This window comes from Etheostoma cragini, chromosome 5, assembly GCF_013103735.1.
Source record: "Etheostoma cragini isolate CJK2018 chromosome 5, CSU_Ecrag_1.0, whole genome shotgun sequence".
Taxonomy (NCBI): Eukaryota; Metazoa; Chordata; class Actinopteri; order Perciformes; family Percidae; genus Etheostoma; species Etheostoma cragini.
In genome coordinates this window covers 19,104,075-19,123,018 of record NC_048411.1, presented here as the reverse complement: position 1 = coordinate 19,123,018, position 18,944 = coordinate 19,104,075, and the positions used below count along the sequence as shown (strand labels likewise).

The window sequence follows — 18,944 nt, the reverse complement described above, 5'->3', positions numbered from 1 at the left end:
TTTCTCTTTTCTTCTGTGAAATCACAAGGAATGATTTGGCAGAGGGTTGTTCAAACATATGTAACAGAGAGATTACACTACAGCTGCACTGAAAATATTCATCTATGCATAGGTTCGGATTTTGGAAACTGTACAATTGATTCACTGAGTTCAAACTGACACATAAAATCTTTATATGTGGGTCTTTCCTTGCGCCTGTAAAAGTGTAAAGACTCTAGATTTTTCACTCATACAAAATAATTGTGAATGCTGACGATACCCATTTTCCATTGCTATAGTGATATCATGGGTTCATCCATCTGCTCAGTCCAACTTTAAACCATGAACCTTCTCCCCTCGTGTTGTAAAAACAATTACTATTGTAATGTTACAAAACAATAGGTCACCTGCTTTCTGCTAGCATTTTCAGACTTTTACGTTTCTTTTTCCCCCCCCATGGTTTCTAAAACGACACGCTCAACCAGTGAGCAACAGTGTCAAAACATGCAGAGTGTTTCATGGATCTCTACAGTGTTCAGTAACGTTTCACCACCATCTAACAAAATAAAAACTAAAAAGTTGGGAAAACACAAATATGCAAATTACAAAAAAAAAAGGACAGCTCTTTGTCCGTTAAAAATATCCAACACACTTTTGGAGTATCTCTGCGTCCAACTTGGGTCTACTCACCCACTCATGACCTATAAGAGCTTCACAAATGCATAGCTGTCAGTCTGAAAAGAGGGATGTTTTTCCAAATGTCTGATTGACAAGCTACAAGTATTTCATCCTGGAAGAGACCGTATGCTGCTTCAACCACATGCACATACCTAATCCATACACACTCAATGTCACCATCAGAATACAGACAACCTTCTTTGAGATTGATACAAACACAGTTCACCCCATCCTCGCGTTACCTGTGCTAAAGATGCTTTAGACACTGCTTAAGCCTTGACCCATAACTCCTAACTCTCTAACTGAACAGCTTGACGAAGCAGCCATGGCAGTAGGGTTTGTCGTTTTGTTCTTTAAAGGTGCCTTTGTTGAGTTGTTTCAGGCAGAAGGCACAGACAAAGTGCTCCGGGTGGAACTTCTTGGACATGGCTGTGATACAGCGGCCCGTGATGGGCTTCTGACAGCCGGAGCAGAGGGAGCCTCGGCGCTCGTGGTAGTGTACTTCACAGTAGGGCTGCCCATCATGCTCAAAGAAACTTCCATTCACAAACGGGGTGAAGCACTCCTGGAAACAAAAGACAAGAGGAAGATGCTATTATTCTTGTACATGCACTCGCGCTAAACTCCGGTGCATGAAAACAAACAAAGAAAACAATAGAATGATAGACGTGCAAGCTACAGACCCTGCAAACAAAACACTCGGGATGCCAGAGGCTGTTCAGTGCTGAGATGTAGTTCTCCAGAATGGCTCTGGCACAGCCGCCACATTTTGGTGCAAACATGTCAAAGTAATCCTTCCTGCAAAAGGCTTTTCCATCCTTTTCATGAAAGCCTTCACAGTAGGAACAGAAAACAAGATTTAAATTCTTTTAATCAATTACAACAAAATAGAAACAGAAACTATTGTTTATAGTACTATGTGTGTACTGTACATGTAAAATCAATAGTAAAAAATCAATTCAACAGATCACAATACCCTCTGGGCCAAAGAAGGATCCACACTGAGCACAGAAGAAGTGTTCAGGATGCCACGTCCTGTCCAGCGCCGTCACAACTTTCTGAAGCGACAATGACAACACTTATCGGTTGACGCGCTGTGATCTACAACAGACGTGACCACGTTACGTAAAGCAGGGTGCGCTGACTCACATCCAGTATGGGCCCGTTGCAATAGTAGCACCGTGGGGAGAACAAGTTGTGGTAATCCGTCTCGCAGTACGGCTGTCCTTCACGCTCAAAGAAGTTCCTGGAGCCTATCTCCTCCTGACAGTGTGTGCACACAAAGTGTTCAGGGTGCCATGTGCGGCCCATGGCAGTCACCACCTGGACAAACAGAAAAGTGGATTGTGCATTATGCAAACTCTAAAAATAATTAGATTGATCATGCGTTTATATTTACAAATCTTTAATAAAAAATAAAGCCTCTCACCTGTCCCACAATTGGTTTACAGCAGGCTCCGCAAACTCCTTTGGCTACCGTCTGCACACCCAGTTTGTTGAGGTCAGACTGCAGGCTCCCGAGCATGTTGTCCAGCTTGTTGACCTGTGTTGGAGGCCCTGCAGGAACGCCGCCCTTTCCTTGGGCCATAATCTGAAATGGTTCATATATGAAAACAGTTGAAGGTGTGCCTAATACACACAGAAACATAGCCAAAAAACTCAGTAAGCAATATTTAAGTCTTAAGGAAACTAAGGATTTAAAACATTAAAAAAAGTGTGAAAAAGTAGAAGGGAATAAGAGACAGGGGTTCATGCCTGCATTGGAGGGAAGATTGGGTCATACTCGGTTTGACAGCCTACTGACACCAGGACTTTGGGTGCAAGGGGTGACACTGGCTCCACTGGTGGTGGTCGGGCTGGGGTTTTCGGAACAGGAGGAGGGGGCTCTGGCTTGGGGGCAGGAGGTTCCTGAATTGGGGCTGGTGGAGGTGCGGCTTTTATAATCTGCCGAGGTGCAGTGGGAGCGGTTTCCTGGATGTGATGCGGTTGTGGGGGAGGGGAAGGAGGTGGAGGGGGAGAGGGAGGGGGAGGGAGCGGTGGCGGTATAGGGATAGGGGGCTGCCAGACTGGTAGTAGTTGCTTAGGTTCTTCTATAATAGGGGGGCGACGAGGCGCAGAGGGAGAGACAGGCGGGAGCACCTTCCTTACAGGGACAGGCGACTCTGGGGGAATAATGACCTAAGAGAGGTGAGAAAAACAGAAAGAAGGAAGGGAACAAAGAGAGCAAAGTGTGTAGAAAACTGTAGATGAAGTGTTTGGGGAAAAGAAATATTTGGGAAAACGGTTTTCTGCACAATGAAGCCAACCTTGTCAACCTCGCTGCCGGCCCCGTCGGGACGGAAACGCTGGGGTTTGGACGTGACGATGACACCCTCGGTCAGCCAGTCGTCCGACTGTTTACGTCGCCGCTCTGGGCGGCCGATCCCGAACTTTCCCTGAAGCTCCTCTATAAGGCGGTCCTGAGAAGTGTTCTTGTTTACAATGATGGGTCCCATCTTCCTGCGCAGGAGACCATCTCGGAACATGGGGTGCACGTTGGGAGTCTCCTTAGTGCGCCTAATCACTGATTTTATCTAAGGGGGAACGGGGAGCATCTTATCATACGTCGTCCACACCAAACATCACCCGGCTGAAGCAGTCACAGCAGAGCTCTAAGGCAGCAGGTGAGTCGCACACATTGGGATTTCTTTTTAAACCAGTGAGGGGCCAGGAAGCGGTGGTCAGTGGGCTCACAGTCACACTTCATGCACTTCTTGCAGCATGCTTGTGTCAAGTGCTTTCAAAACTCAAAAAAAACCTACCTATGATGAATCACAGCAATTTCACAACTCTGCTCGCATTAGGGTCTTCCACACAAAACTGGTGCAACAAATAAGGATTTTGGTTTCCACGTGCCATGCTGAGTACCGGTACTGGGTGCAGTATCGAAGCAAAAACTCTTTAATACATAAAGCATCTCCCTTTTCTCAGCTACCTTGCATTCCACTAGCTTCTCTCTGACGAGGTATTTTCAAAAATACTTTTTTCACCTTTTTTTCCTTTCCACAGAGCTCAAACGCAATCTTGATTTGTTCGGTCTAGTTTCTGCCCCCCCTCAGGGGGCTTGACAGTAGTGCTACAGTCTTGTGATTGTCAGATTTGCCTTTTGATTAATCAATTAACCATGCAGACTAGGAGAAGAGTAAATACTGAAAGCCTTCTGTTTTATGTGACTATACTCTACAACCCAAAGAGACTTCAACTTAAAACAATATAAAACACAGAAGCAGCAAACTTTCATATTGTTGATTCTTTGTCAGTCAATTGACTTATTGGTCCAATTGTTTCAGCCCTACTTGATAGTGCTAACCGAGATTTGAGTGATAACACTGAATGCTGACTAAACAAATCCTCTTGCTTGTGGTAAGATGTTAAAAGGTGCGTAAATGACAATAGTGACGACCCTCAAGGCCGAGGCCAGCCACTGTAGAAGCGTCAGTCTCTTATGCAAGAACAAAACCATGTGAGCAAAACAAGCCCATGTTGTGTCAAGCAGAGTGCAGATGCATACATGTCCGGAAGCAGAGACTCTGTCCATGGTGGGAGTCTGCAGCAGGGGCAGGTCCAGGGCAACGTCCGGGGTCCCGGGGCATGAAGACGGGGTCATGGACTCATCCATCCAGCTGGCCTCCGTGAGCGGGGTCATGCTGCCATCTGTGTATGGCCTCTCGGTGTAAGGTGTCATGGTGCCGTCCAGTCCGTCGTGGAAGGACATTGATAGCTCCTCATCAGCCCAGTCTAAATCTCCATTCCCATCGGTACCTCCGTCCATCGAGTCGTCTGTGATGGTGTTGGTGGTGCTTGTGAAAGTGTCCGGCTGCACACTGTTTCTGTCCATAGGCAAGATGAGCTCCTCGTGCACCTCCGGCATTCCTCTGCCCAAACACTGGGCCTCCATCGTCAGCTGGAGTTCGTCCATATGTGCTTCTAAGTGATTGTGTGCAAAGCTCATTGCTAGCAGATTGTCTAGTGCCTCGTACAGGGAGGGATCCACCATGGGGGTTTGCTTTACAGTGAAGGGGCTGGCTCCCTGGGCTGGATCCCTGGAGGCCGACTCCAACGGCTGCCTGCTGGGGCTACCGAAGGCCGACGGAGAGGGAACCATCAATGGAGAGAACGGAGACGGCGAGGAGGTTTTTGAGGAAGCGCGTGCAGAAGGTGGAGATATAGAGGCAGCAACAGGGACGGGTGAAGGAGTCTTTGGTGCCGAGAGAGGAGGGGTGAGGTTTTTAGATTGAGGAGGAGAGGAGAAATGCAAAACGGGGTCATGAAAAGAATGAGACTTCGTGCTCGTAGTCTCAGGAGCGCAGGAAGATTTACAGACAGCGTTTGAGGGTGAGACCCGTTCTACAGATGGAGTCGGGGACTTGTGGTCCAAGACGGTGTTAACTGAGGTAAGTGAGGGGGTGGTGGTGGTATTGGAAGAACTTGGGCTATTTCTCATTAGGCTGGAGTTAGAGGAAGCAGCATGAGAGAGGACTAGTAGAGACTTGGTTTGGGATGACAGCATGGTGGCAGAGACATCCACGATAGAGTCCAGGTCCAGGTCACTGGCGGCAGATAGGGAGGATATAGGACTGTGGGGACAGAGATACTTTGCGTGGGGCATCGACATGCCACCCTCTCCGCCATCCTCGTCTATATGCAGCTCTAGACCAGCAGGCAAAGAAAAAAGTGGAGAGGCACGGGCAGACGGGTGGGACAGAGAGAGGAAAGGAGAAGCCACTGGGGCAATGGAGGAAGAGGCTGGAGGATGAGGAGAGGCTCCTCCTGGCTCCAGCATAGAGCCCAAAGAACTGGGCTAGAGGACAGAGAAGCATAAGGAAGATCAGAGGAAGAGGACAGAGAAATCATCAGGAATATGACAGGAGAAGTGTGTGTTTGGTTGAGCATGCTGCGTTGTACCTTGAAGTCAGACAAAGAGGCCATCAGCTCGTCTAGCTCTCTGGTGGCACAGGAAGCTGAAATTCTGGCTTGCTGCTGAGAGGGTGAGTCCAAATCGCTGTGGCGAGCGGAGGAGCTGGAAAATACAAAGTGTTAAAATATTTGAAATTAAATGCAAACACTGAAGCCTAGCAGAACTCAAAATATCTATTGCCTACTTTTCTCACTGCAAGACCACCTCTAACTGGTTTTATCCTAATGAGAGTCATGAGAGCCTACATCTTTTTAAGGGTTTTTGTTTCCATTTTAAGGCTTAGGTGCAGCACCCAAGCCGTTTTGTGCACCACCTAAACCTAAGCTAAATGACTTTTCTCAGATCTAATGATTTTAGTTGGTTAATAGCATGGTTTCATTATCAAGTTTTAGTTTTTTGAGTGTCATTTATTATTTTCTTTGCTAGCTTTTTTCAACATTTTAGACACAGATATGGGAAAAAATTATGTGAAATTGCTTCTTTCTTTTTTTAAATTGAAAACCGTAAAAACTCCAGCCAAATGCACCTAAGCCTTTCACAAACCTAGGGAAAACACAGCAAATATATGCCAAGTTAGCAAGCAGCTGCGGTGGAGAGACTGCGTGTACCTGGGTGAAGGCACTGAGCCCTCCAGCTCGTCCAGCAGACTCTCCACGGTGGGCCGGGCCTCATCCAGCCTCGTTCCGTTCCTCTTGGGTTTCTCCTGAGGGGGGGGGCTCACCATGATGTCAGGAGAGCCGCCGTTCTCATAGTGGGTGATGCTGCAGGAGGGTAAGGGTGGAGCGGCCTCCTCTGTGGACATACAACAATTCAACTAACTCTGCTCAACACAAAGAGAACTGATAAGGCTGAGGACTTTGTGCGTACCTGTAGTGGGGAATGAAGGGGAGCTCTGTTGCACTGCGTTGAGTTCCAACAGCAGCCTGTCGAGCTCCGAGAGGTTACTGCCCATGGCGGAGGTCATGGCGGAGGTTGACGAGTCTGATGACTTTGATTTGTTTGGAAAACTATAGAGGAGACAGACAGAGACAACCACAGGTAAAAGAAAATGACGGATGATACACTCAACGTTGTACACACAACCGCATACCTGTAGACGTGGTCCTCTTCAATGTGAGACAACGGGGAGCTGCTACTGTCCCTGGACCATGAGCTCTTCTGTGCGGAACCTAACGACTGCAGAGGACACATTAGTCAGACATGCTGAGCAAACCTGTGCTCAACTTTCATTTGGCTTTCAATCTGACATCCATCTGGACCCTGTTGACGGTTAAGACTAACCATTCCTGCTCATCTTTCTTTTCTCATTAATCCGATATCACAAGCACACAGACATACATGATACATACTCTTTTGTATATCTACCAATTCAAATTTGTGCTGTCACTTCCTTGTACTTCATGCAGGGTTCACAATGAGCACCACCCACCAGCCAAACAAGCACACACGCCAACAAATCTATTGATTGGCTGGTAGAATTTGAACATTTACCCGCCATTTGGCTGGGGGACAAAAAGTTAATTTTGTACCCTGACTTCATGCTTCTTCTTAAGCACTTTGTGACAAACCTGTTTGTTGAATGGCTTCATCAAACATTAGCTTGTGAGCTATGCACGGTCACACTGCAGAGACTTACCTGCTGAGAGGAGTGGAGGGAGTCCGACTGGTCTATCAGTGACCCGTTCAGAGCCTCGGCTGAGGGCGGAGGAGGGACTGGAGGTGGAATGGACACATCCTGGTAGGAGAGTCCTCCGCTGGGGATGGAGTAAGGGGTCTCCTCTGGCAAGAACACCGGTCGCTTTGAGATGTGGGACGTAGTAGATTCCAGGTCTGCCAGCAACGCGTCTGAAAAGATTTGTTGGTAAAGTGTTATCGCGTTTTTGTTGCAAGGTGCACCTAAAATTAAAAAGAAATCTACTAAAACAATAAGCATACATTAGGTCCACATAACAATGGTGCGGGTCAAATAAATAAATACAATCTTTGTATGAGTAATTCATCCATGTCTTACTTTATTTAAATAACGATCTTCATTGTAAAGCAAACAGGTCAGAGACAAATGCCTGAACTGTGTGAGACTTGGTTGGGCTGGAGACCAATTCATTCTTTACTGGGGTTATTGGGTGCTCTAAGGCGACTACTGACTGGGGTGTCAGGCTGTAAACACACAATGGCAGCGAGCCTGAGTCAGTCTCTCATTCCAACCTGTCACCAAAAAAAGCTTTTCTCTTCTGCACATATCATTCAACGGAAAGGTTAGGCCCTGTCACCATCACAGCATGACACCCTACCTCACTGTACTATACCCGAACCCATTAGGCCTTTATAAAATATCCCTCTGAAATCACCAACATGCTTTTTCCATCCCTCCCCGCTATAAATACAACCCTTCTGACAATGAGTGCTACCTGTCTATGAGCTTTAGCTGTCATTTCAGTTGTTCATTTCCGTCTTATTCCTCCGTGAGTAATGTACGTCTTTGATTAGTCTCCGTTTTATGACAATCAGTGTAAAGTGAACAAGACAGACTGATAAGAACAAAGAAGCAGAGAGACAGAAAGTGTTTCTGAATCCGGTCCAGGGTTGAGGGGGAACAGTGTTCACTGGAACGCAGAAGCAAAATAGACTCTTACATCACACAATCCATCCATTCTCAGCCTGTCCAGAATAGACCGCAAAAAACACTGGCTGCATACTGTGATACTACAGAGGCTTGGAATGGTTACCGTCTGTTTCAAGGAATCACTGCACTTTTAAACTCATACCACCCTAGAAGCAGAGTTGAAAACTCTCCGGCTTCTAAAAATACAATCTACCTAAGTAAAAAGCGTCTCCCTAAATTTAAACCTGTATGACAATGTAAGTTAATTTACTGTCCTGACTAGGAGTTAGTTCGAAAAACAATATTAGTCTGCAAATAACATAAATATAATTCTTGATATTTTGTAAAATATTTAGAAAAAAAACAAAAAAACAGAAGACGGACATTTGTGATGATGGGTTACTTGTAGCCATTTTTGTAATCTGAATCATCCTACTACATCCAAATACTTCATAATTATTTCACACGAGGCTACATTATTCCTACTGTATATCAGCAGAAAAGTAAATATTTTAATTAAAACTGAAAAGCTGAAGCTGAGTAACACACGGAGACTTAGATCAAGTATAACTGCACACCAGTACTCGTACAGTAAAAATGGAACACTGCCTTCACACCATCCACAATCAAGTAACCGTGAAAAAAAAAAAATAAATACATGTACGCAGAATATATATTAAAAAAAGAATAATAATAAAAATACCTTTGTCCTGACAACAATGCATCCTCATTACAATCTTGTAATGAAATAATAAAGCAGTTCCCAGTAATCCTCCGGAATCCAAAAATGTAACTTTTAAAATAGTGAAAAAGCTAGTATCTGTACTCACATTATTGGTTCCAACAGTTGAATCTGTAATATCTTCCAGGCAGGATATTGTATGTGTTTTTTTGTTCGTGTGCGTATGTGTGAATTTATCATGTGTGTGAAGCAGACAGAAGTACAGTGTGAGCCACGAGGAGTGATAACATGTTGCCAGTCTCATGGGGGGAGTGGTTTGAAGTGAGGGTCTCCTTAATATAAGGGAATCCTTTCTGTGTGCCTTTATCTTAATTACAAACACTAGTTTCTGCCCAATATTTAGTGCATTATCCCCCCTCATCATCTGCCGTTACAAATTGACTTAACTTCCTGTACATACATCAGAATGATGTCTCTTAAACATGTGACTTAAGTGTGTCTGTTCAACTCAGATGATCTGGGTTAAGTTAACAAGAAAAGTGTGATAAATTAGAGACACTCACTCGTCTCTGCCCACACCCTTCATCAGACGTAAGTCCAAAAGGAGATCCTGGCCCGAAGCTAAATGTTAAAGCCATGAAGTTTGACATAAACCACATGGGAGCACTAGCCTATTTAAAGCGGTAAGCTCAGTGAGTAGCCCATGTCTGTGCAAATGTGCTGAAATATCCCGACCAGCTCAAAATAATCTGCACCTGGTGCTGACATGCGGAACAAGGTCTTACTGAAGTTGACTTTGTCACTCATAAAACAAAGTCTCCACATAGAAAAATACCACAGCTGGTTTTGGGACAAAGGTGCGTCATATAAAATACAGTGTAAGGTTTAGATTCGCATTTCGTTTGTATCTTAAAAGCTGCCACATGAAAAAAAGGCCAGAAGACAAACTAATTATGGTAATGTATTCCTAGAAAGTTCTTTATGGCCTTGACTGAGAGGACAGCTCTACTGCCTGAAGTCTTTCAGAACACTTGTAGAAAGCCAAGTTTTTGAAACTTGTACTATAAAAGTGTCTCTGCACTCATTATACCCCCCCCCCCCCCCCCCCCCCCCCCCCCCTCCCACATGCTGATTCTACACATCAGTGACTCAGGCACAGGCCCACCAACTCTAGAGAAGCTCTAGAGTTGGTGGGCCTGTCTCAGAGGACATTATTACAGTCAGATGCATTGTTTAAACTGTAATGTTTAATGCATTATTCCGTGGGCTGTGTATCATTTAAAAAAAATGACGATACCAGTGCCAATACCAGTACTCTTAAAGTTATACCAATACCAAGGAAGTACTTCCTTTGAAATCTTTTTTTTTTAATCCAACGCCACAGGCATCTAGATATCTTTGGGTTTCACACAGATGTTAGGACAAAACAAGTGATCTTGAGCTTTGGGAAATTAAGAAAAATTGTTTGATTTTCCCCCTTTTTTTAAAACAATAAAATAGAAGAGAACATAATCAGCAGAATTGTTGATAACAATTATTGTTAGTTGCAGCCCTAATACGGGCGGCACTATAACTACAGTGGGAGATGCACCAGCATAGATTCAGCTATTTCTATATCAGGACAGATAAAGATTAAAACAGGCCATTAGAAAAGACTTGTAGCACAGTCAGACCTGTTTAAATTTAGCGTCAGAAAAGTATCAGTTTTAAATCCAAAATGTCCTATTCACATCCTGTACTAAGCAGCCTGCAAAACACACACACACACACACACACACACACACACACTAAATGCATCACTGTGATTTGACTTAATGCAGGTTATAAAAGCATTAAGATTAAGATAAAGATGCTGAACTTGAAATTGTCTTATGTCCCTCATTTCCCCTGATGAGGGCAGCATTGAGTCTGACTAGTATGACGACGGATAACAAGCCTTCATCAGTCTCAGACAAATTTGGTCCATGAAGAGTTTCAAGAATTAAGAATGCAAAAGTGCTCTGTAAGCCAAGTAACAGGCTAATCTTTTCCATTTCAGACAGGGGGTAGTAGCCACAGTGGACAAAGTCCAATTCTGCTCTAATGGCACCCTAGTTCAATGGTCCATTGTGCAAGGTCTGGAGGAATAAAGCGGTCATCAAAAAAGGACATGACTGGGACTAATAAAGCAAAATGTATTCATCAAACGTCAGTCAAACAATATAACAGAGGCTCAGTCTGTCAGGGGGAACCATCTGTGGCCACACTGTGGTAACTAATCTTCATTACGTTCAACAAACAACACTGAAGTTATGTGGATAGTGTACACATTCTTGTGGCAGTGAGTACATGTACAGTCCTGCCTTTGCACCCCCCCCCACCCACCATCACCCAAGGGCCTGCCACAGTCCTGCATTGTTTATCAGATGGGAGCAAAGGTGCATGGAGAATTCCACACATTCCTCCGTCCGCTTCTGAGAAAGAAAGCAAATCGGCGGGGACATGGGAAGGTGGCTCTGGGACGGGTACCGTCTAATCCAGGGAAACATCATTTAACATGCAACCTGTCCTAACTGGAAACGGTTGCACTGTAATAAAATCTACTTAAGCACAACACACATTCCTCAAATACCGCAGGATTTTAGGTAGAGAACCGGTGAGAAAGGTGCTTGAGTACAAAACCCCATCTGTCAGTCCAAAAAGTGAAAATAATATGTTGACAATTACAAGACTTATTCCACTAACTACAGCGTGCTTTGAATTCCAGAATGAGGAAGACTTCAATAATGTTTTTCCTGCCTTTTTTTCCCACAGAGTACAGTGTACAGTGCAGGCAGGAAGTGGAGTAACGAGGGCTGTTTATTCTTTTCTATTAACATGTGGTCAGTGGTGATGGCCAGGGTCCACAGCTCACCTGTTTATAGCCAGGGAGCAAAAGAGCTGAACTGGCCACAGCCCCACACCGAAACTCTACCCCATCGGGCCACCCCAACACGATATTTATATCAAACAAGACAGACAGGGGCCAGGGAGAGGGAGTGGAGGGTGACATGCCAGTGAGACAGGCAGGGGAGGAAGGGAGAACCCAGGGACAGACAAACAGAGAATGAGATAATATTGACCAACAGCAAAGAAATTAATAGATGGACCAAGAGAGACATTTTCAAATAAACCTTAAGCCTTACAGTTTACAGATGGCCGTCCGTTTTTACAGTAGCACACGCAGGCCCACACAGACAAAAGGATGAATGAGTGTAATCGCATACCATCAAAAAAAAAAGAAGCATCTTAGGGTGATTACTTCAAAATAAACATACCTAAAAATACTCTGCCAAGCAGCCCCATATCCGAGACATGACACGCCTCTCGAGAGAGCGCTGGACCAAAATAAAAGCACTTCCCCACAGACCAGTAAATGAGAGGGGAAAGTCTAAAGACTGATGTAACACCCAGTCACTGAGGTCACACTCTGGCGATGCATGTGTGAACACTGCATGCCAGTGAGTAGGCTTTTGTGCATTAAAGAGTGTAATTGGGAAGTTTGAGGAAGACCCTTAAAGAAAGGCCATCTTGTCCTTCAAACACTGACTGAAAACACCAAGCCATGCTCCAAACCAGGAGCTATCCTATAGAAGAGCAGTACATTAAACAGCCATCAGCGAACAGTGAATTAAGTCAGTCTACGCCACCCCTTCATGCTGGTAACAAATACGGCTGCAACGAAGAATTATTGTCATTAACGACCAACCTGTTGATTATTTCCTTGACTGTTTTTGGTCCTTAGAATGTCAAAAAAATAGTACAATATGCACATTACACTTTCCTGAAGTCAAAGTTGACATATTCCAATTGCATGCCTGTCCGACCAACATTCCGGAACCCAATATTTAATATCTTTAGAATAAGAAAACAAGCAAATAGTAACATTTGAGAAAGCTGGGAACAAAGAATGTAAGACGTGTTTGCTTTTAAAAAACAATTAAGCAGATTCTTGTGATGATCAATTAAATGATTTAATAGCGCTATATAAATTCAATTTATTATTATTGTCATTATTATTATTATTATTAACAACTCATCTTCTCTGTTATACTTGTTATACTAGAGCCGATTAGGTACCTTTGTTAGTTAGTTACCTTAGTGAGACTCAGATACCAAAATGCTGAGCAAGCTTTTAATGCTGGCTTTTGGTACTTTACACTTTTTCAACTTTCAGTGCTACGAACACTTTTCAGTTATTAGCAATAAAGCTATGAGGTCCAATTCAAGCCTTAGTGGCAAGACATGAAGAGAAAATCTAGACTAATGGTACAATATTAAAACTGTATACCAGCAGAATTTAAGTATTTATTAAAACAAAAGTGAGGTTTTCTGCCCTGTTTACAGACATCAAGCTCCCCTGTCTTCAAATATGCCCTTGGGTGTCCCCAGCTTGAGTAATGCACTAAGAATCCAGCAGGGACTGTGATTCCAACTACATTACCCAGACACAGAAAGTAATCACCACCACTCTCTGAACCAAGTTACAAGGCCAGGGAACAGGAAAGGTGGGGAAACAGCATGGATAGAGGAAGCGAGAGCAAAAATCACAGCGACTGTGAAGCACCAATGTGATCCAAGAGCATTTAATAGGGAAACACTGTTCTGGCAGCCGATTTACACACTGGAGGCCCACAGCTGCCCACTACTAGTGCTTGCTGGCCTCCAGCACTGACTCTGCTCATTGTTTTTCTCCTCAGTTTCCTCAGGATGTGGGGCAGGGTCTGTTGCCTAAGCGATGAGGTCAGCCATGTAGCTCTCTCTTCCCCAGATCCAGAACAGGATGGGTGTGGAGGTCGGGAACAAGGCTGATTTACAGTCAGGAGCTTCCCTGTAGCTGAGCAGGCGAGCCCACTGGTTAGAGGCGGTATGCACTAACCTTGCAGCTCTCATTGGGTGATGAAAGCTAGTCTGGTAACACTAACTCTGTGCTGCCCACACACCGGGACACAGAAAGCACTTGAGACCTTTCTAATATCTTTCGGTATGCTGTGCAAACGCTGTAAACATTTAAGACCACGCTGCCTCTACAACAGCCAACTTTTACTCTTGTTTGGAGGATAAAGCCTTCCTCTGACGGGTGATCAACTGATGCCGTTACAGGAAATCTAACAAGACTGCTGTGTGTTAACATAAGGCATGTTTAGTAGGTGCTTCTGTCTGTTTCAACGCACATTGCGGCCTCACCTATATACACATGGGGCCTTAGTGTGTTCAATATAGAACAGAGGGTCTCACACTGTTTTGAAGCCCGTCTACATTTAAGCGATGAACAGTACCTGTTTTTGGCTGTTTTTCTTATCAGGTGACTACAGGAATAAACAATGTGACTATGTTGATTGGCTACTACACACTATCACACACAATTCTGTCTGGTTTCTCTTCAGTGTTTTAGTTGCTCAACTGAAAGTAACAAAAAATAAGACAAGTTTTTCCACAGCAGCTTACATGGCCCAATTTACATATTGCACAGTACAGATGACTAAGTCAGCAAGTGTGACTATTACTATCTACATTATGGTCTGTATATGTCACAGCATGATATTAAGTGTTAAAGTGTTTCCGGTGTTAACAAAAGACTCGCACAAGTGTCTCAAATAAATATACTGATGCTGATCAGTGCTAAACAGTGTTGTTGTGTTTGGGTTTAACAAACAATTACACAATAAAATGCACTATGTAAGTATGATATCAAATTTAACATTTAAGGTTCTAAAACCATATTTCTAAATGAACCCCTTTGCAAGTCGGGGCTTCGGAAGTGCATGAAATTAATCAAATGGCCACACAGGGAACAAGGGTTTGGGGAGCCCTTGGCCACTTTGCAGAGTCAGCCCTAGATTTGATTGATTTTAATCCACAAGCAGCCAATTTAGTGGGAATTTAAAATCAAAAGGAAAGTACCGGTACCGACCCAATTTCTTCACTGTTAACCTGCAGACGTAGAGCAGGGCCTCATCAGCCCAGTGAGGTCAGGCTGCCTGAATCTCACTGTCCTGAGGAATTCACAGAGAGAGAAGCTTAACACCATACTCTACAAACCTGAAAAACAGAAGCAGGACAGACCTAAAGACAGTTTGTCACATGTGGTCTAAAGGACATATCTGGGTAACGACCCGGTTTGGAGTGTAAAAACACGATCAGAGAAAACCTGTGGAAACTTCGGACTCAGAGGGACAGGCTGGAAAAGTGCTCGCACTATGCTGAGGGAATTCCCTTCCTAGAGTGTTTAGCAACGTGGGCAGATCAATATACACAAGAAGACGGAAAGAGCGGAGTCTGATCAGGTTTCTAAACAGTTCCATGTAGACCTGCTAGTCATAAATGGGCCTCAAGACAAGGGCCTGTGGGGGCTTGTTAGCTGGAGGCTTACTGGAAGTACAGCAAACCACAGTCATTATAAACATTTAAAAATTGGCAGTGGTTATTGCATATTTAGGGAGGATATGGGAGGGGTTTGCCACATGATGCGGACAAAAAAAAGTTTAAATCGTAACAATAAGAAATTTAACTGTACGGTTCTGCGATCGTCAGGCTACCAGACCTTAAAGCTCAAGACCTTTTTTTTTAACAATCTATAAGTGTCTGCAAATACCAGAAGACCTGTTTCGAGGACTGAGGCGGACAACCCTCCCTCTGGTGGCAGCACCTACGAGGCTCAGAGCAGTGGAAGGAGGTGAGTCATGACCCAGAGAATATTTGGCCTTGCACCACTGATACAGAGTGATGTTTGACATTCCTCAGCAGCCTCGCCCCCTCCTTCAGCCTTCTGTTCACGCTGCTGCAGTGAGACTTCAGCCTCCCTCTCAAACAACAATCAACCCTTTCAGTGGCCCGTGGCAGCCACAGCATCTAATGTGCCCTGGAGATATTCTCAGATCAGGCCAAACTCAAAATACGGCCCTTTGACTTTCCGCTTAAACAATTCCCAAAATGCCATCAATGGGAGCATCCCTTCAGATAACTGACAGAGGCTTAATAAGTGATTTTTGTTCTGAATAAGCAAATATGGCAAACTGACCAGCTGGTAAAAACTATAACAACCAGAGTTAGAAGTTCAGAGGTTCAGTGCAGAAGGTCAAAGGCCAATGAACTGAAGAGGTGACTGGTTAATGAGGCACAAAAAATAGATGCAGCTAATAGACTACATGGAAAGTCACTGATTGTCATTATTAGTATTGGATATAGGGCGGATAAAAGGCAGTGGTGCTAAAGGATTAGTTGATTCATTGATTTACAGAAAAATAAACAATTTTGATCATTGATTGTGTAATAAGAAATGTCATAAATTAACTGTCGTTCAAATGGGAGGATTTGCTGCTTTTCTCAAAATATACTGTATCACTGAGTTAAATATCTTTGTGTATTCAACCATTAGTCGTGCAAACCTAGCTATTTGAAGCCGTCACTTTGGGTTTTCACAATTTGTGGTTGGCATTTTTCACTATTTTCTGATTGTTTTGTGGACTAAACATTCAACTTAATGAAACAGTCTGATGATAACTAGTTAGTCATAGCCCTAACTACGAGTTCAAAGCAAATGACAATGCCTCTAAAGCACATAACAAATCATGGGAAAAGGACTTTAGCATCAGCAGTAGGTCGTGTAAAATTAACACTTATTTGAATATTAATATTCTTGGGGACATGATCTATTCTAACAGCAATTTTGGCAAATGACCAAACATGACCATGGTCCTCTTATATTTTTAAATTCTGACTGTAAAAATGAATAAGGCATTGAATTTTTTTTTGTGGGTAGACAGAAAAGCTAGTTTATGCCTTTTTAATCCCATGACTTGCGACCCTAAATGTTAATAAACAATTAAGGTTGCACGATATCACAAAACGCGATATTTCAAAATTGATTATGAATGTTGCTATATTGTTATTCATTTCAATATTTTTGAACATACTGTATGTAAAATTACAAGAGTTACAAGAAAACGCATCAAAATTAATTTATAACAAATTCAACAAGTTTTCTTACAACATAGAGTTTATTTCAACTGACTGGCGTTTTGGACTGGTCCAACATGAATAAAAAAATAAGGACCATGTCTAGAACAGGACATGTTTCACTGGATGGCCAGTATAAAATCAATTAAGGAAGAAAGAAAGAAAGAAAGAAAGAAAGAAAGAAAGACAACAGAACACAACTTTTCTTTTGCTTCTCTGATTTGTTATGTTTTGTAGTCTATCTATTTCTCACATACACTGTTAAAACATGCACACATGTACGGTGCAATCCATAGGGTTTTACTGTTACTAACATGTGCAAGTGGCACGACAACTGGCCAATAAAATGATGATTATTGTAGCGTTTCAAGCGGGCTCTAAATCAAACACAACTAAGTCACACAACCAACGGATGGGACGCAGACCTCCACAAATAAACTAATTATTGCATACTTATTGCGACACTTTGAATATAATATTGCGTATTTATATAAAATATATAAATTTTATATAATTTTATATATTATAATATATCAAATCTGAGCAGCAGGGGCAGGAATCTACCAATTACTACTACTGTTTCACCTCCTGTAGAATGGTGTGTTGACACCAGCTTTGCCATAGTAAAATGAGAGGTTTCCTTTGGAGTGTTCATTTTTTAATTAAAGCATATTGCTCCCACATGTCTAATCTGTGGTCACATACAGTAGTTTACATAAAGTACTATTTGCAGTTTTTCTATCGTCCTAATCACATCTGTGTCCTGTATTAAGGCTAAACTGTATGGTCAGTAATTTAGTTTCACAAACAGTTAAGTCTGCTTCATCAGACTGGAGATAGATTCAAAGCCAACCAGGCCAGGGTTGAGCTCACATTGTGCTGTACTGAGCAGTCTAAATGAAGAGGCCTGTTGACTCCACCACTTCAAAGCTGGAATGAATAGCCTGGGGGGGGCAAAAGTTGAGAAGGTAATGTGAAAGCTCGGTGTCAAAATGTCAGCCAAATATCTCCTCCCTTCTGGCACATATATTGAAAAAAAGTAGTTTCTTTAAAATTGCAGGGCAGTTGTTATCAGAGACATTAACGTTACTACTGAGAGAGTTTAAAAGGAGGTAGTGGTGGTAAAGGCTAACGTTAACGATGTACAGCCGCTACGTTACAATGCTTAACGTTATATAAATCAAAGTGGATAAAATGTGACAAACATTCACTCAGCCAAACAGTAAAGTAACGTTGTTCAGAAAATAGCAAGCATTTCCAAATTAATGTGATCCCGAAACTGTCTTTCCAACATCTCGTCGTATCGTTAACTCCTCCACCCTTCCACACTGAGGGCTGTAAGAAAACAGAGGGTTTAATAAACAATTTTATGACTTACCTAAATCGTCCATAGTGGCTGCCTGGCTTTGGCCTGTGTCAGTGTTATGTTTGGTGAGCTTCTCAATCTCAACTGTTTACGAAGTCTGAATTTTCCTCTCCAAACTTCACCACGGCTGCCCTGGAAGTTGGTCAAGATTGGTCTCGTGAACGCGCTGCAGTATGTGCATGTGTACTTTACCAGAGCGCGCTCTGAGGCTCAGTATTGACCGACATCTAGCGGCCAGAAGATGGAATTACACACAGTGTCACATTCATCTACCAGCTGCAGCGATGTGGAGATAGGCGTGGTAATGAAACTGGTAGAAACTTTGAGGCATGTGCCTGTAATTAAAAGTGACGAATTGCAAGGATATTTTCAGATTTTTATATGGATCAGTTTGTCTATGTGTATTTATGTTTGTGTTTAGTCTGAACCCGTTTAGTAATGTGTTGTGTACTTTTTTTTTTTTTTATCTGGACCTTGAGTCTGTAAATAAAGAAATATCATTTGTTTGTGAAAAAAGTATTCACACAATAAGTGGACTTTTCACTGGTTTCTAAGCCTTAACTAATACATTTCAATAGGATTAATTATTACTGCATCCTGCTCATCCCAATCAAGAAAAACAGGAGAAACAAAAGGATACTGGACAATGTATTTATTAAAATTAGAGTTCATAAAAAGCCTTGGAATGTGACTACAACTGTCA

At 43.1% G+C, this 18,944-nt stretch overlaps 1 protein-coding gene across 3 annotated transcripts; it reads right to left on the bottom strand.

Moving 5' to 3' along the window:
* Positions 1–732: 732 nt before the first annotated feature.
* On the bottom strand, positions 733–18,467 carry LOC117945159 (paxillin-like). Of its 3 annotated transcripts, none has more exons than XM_034872455.1 (14): positions 18,254–18,467; positions 7,251–7,459; positions 6,705–6,790; positions 6,482–6,621; positions 6,223–6,406; positions 5,602–5,716; positions 4,208–5,497; positions 2,964–3,230; positions 2,413–2,835; positions 2,087–2,248; positions 1,807–1,980; positions 1,634–1,715; positions 1,341–1,489; positions 733–1,222 (listed from the first exon to the last, which is right to left on the bottom strand). In XM_034872455.1, the coding sequence occupies exons 1-14, from the start codon at positions 18,264–18,266 to the stop codon at positions 956–958; spliced, it is 3,561 nt and encodes a 1,186-aa protein (XP_034728346.1). In that variant the 5' UTR covers positions 18,267–18,467; the 3' UTR covers positions 733–955. The 3 variants fall into 3 exon arrangements, with proteins under 3 accessions (XP_034728346.1, XP_034728347.1, XP_034728348.1); XM_034872456.1 differs by lacking the exon at positions 18,254–18,467 and adding an exon at positions 9,047–9,083; XM_034872457.1 differs by lacking the exons at positions 2,413–2,835; positions 2,964–3,230; positions 4,208–5,497.
* Positions 18,468–18,944: the final 477 nt, after the last annotated feature.

What these genes read in the sequence shown, in the direction of transcription:
- LOC117945159 (XM_034872455.1), bottom strand. An exon ending in GAAGAGGACCACGTCTACAG is followed by an intron (nt 6,622 to 6,704) that starts GTATGCGGTTGT and finishes TCTCCTCTATAG; the next exon opens with TTTTCCAAACAAATCAAAGT. An exon ending in GAGTCTCTGCTTCCGGACAT is followed by an intron (nt 3,231 to 4,207) that starts GTATGCATCTGC and finishes GTTCCCCCTTAG; the next exon opens with ATAAAATCAGTGATTAGGCG.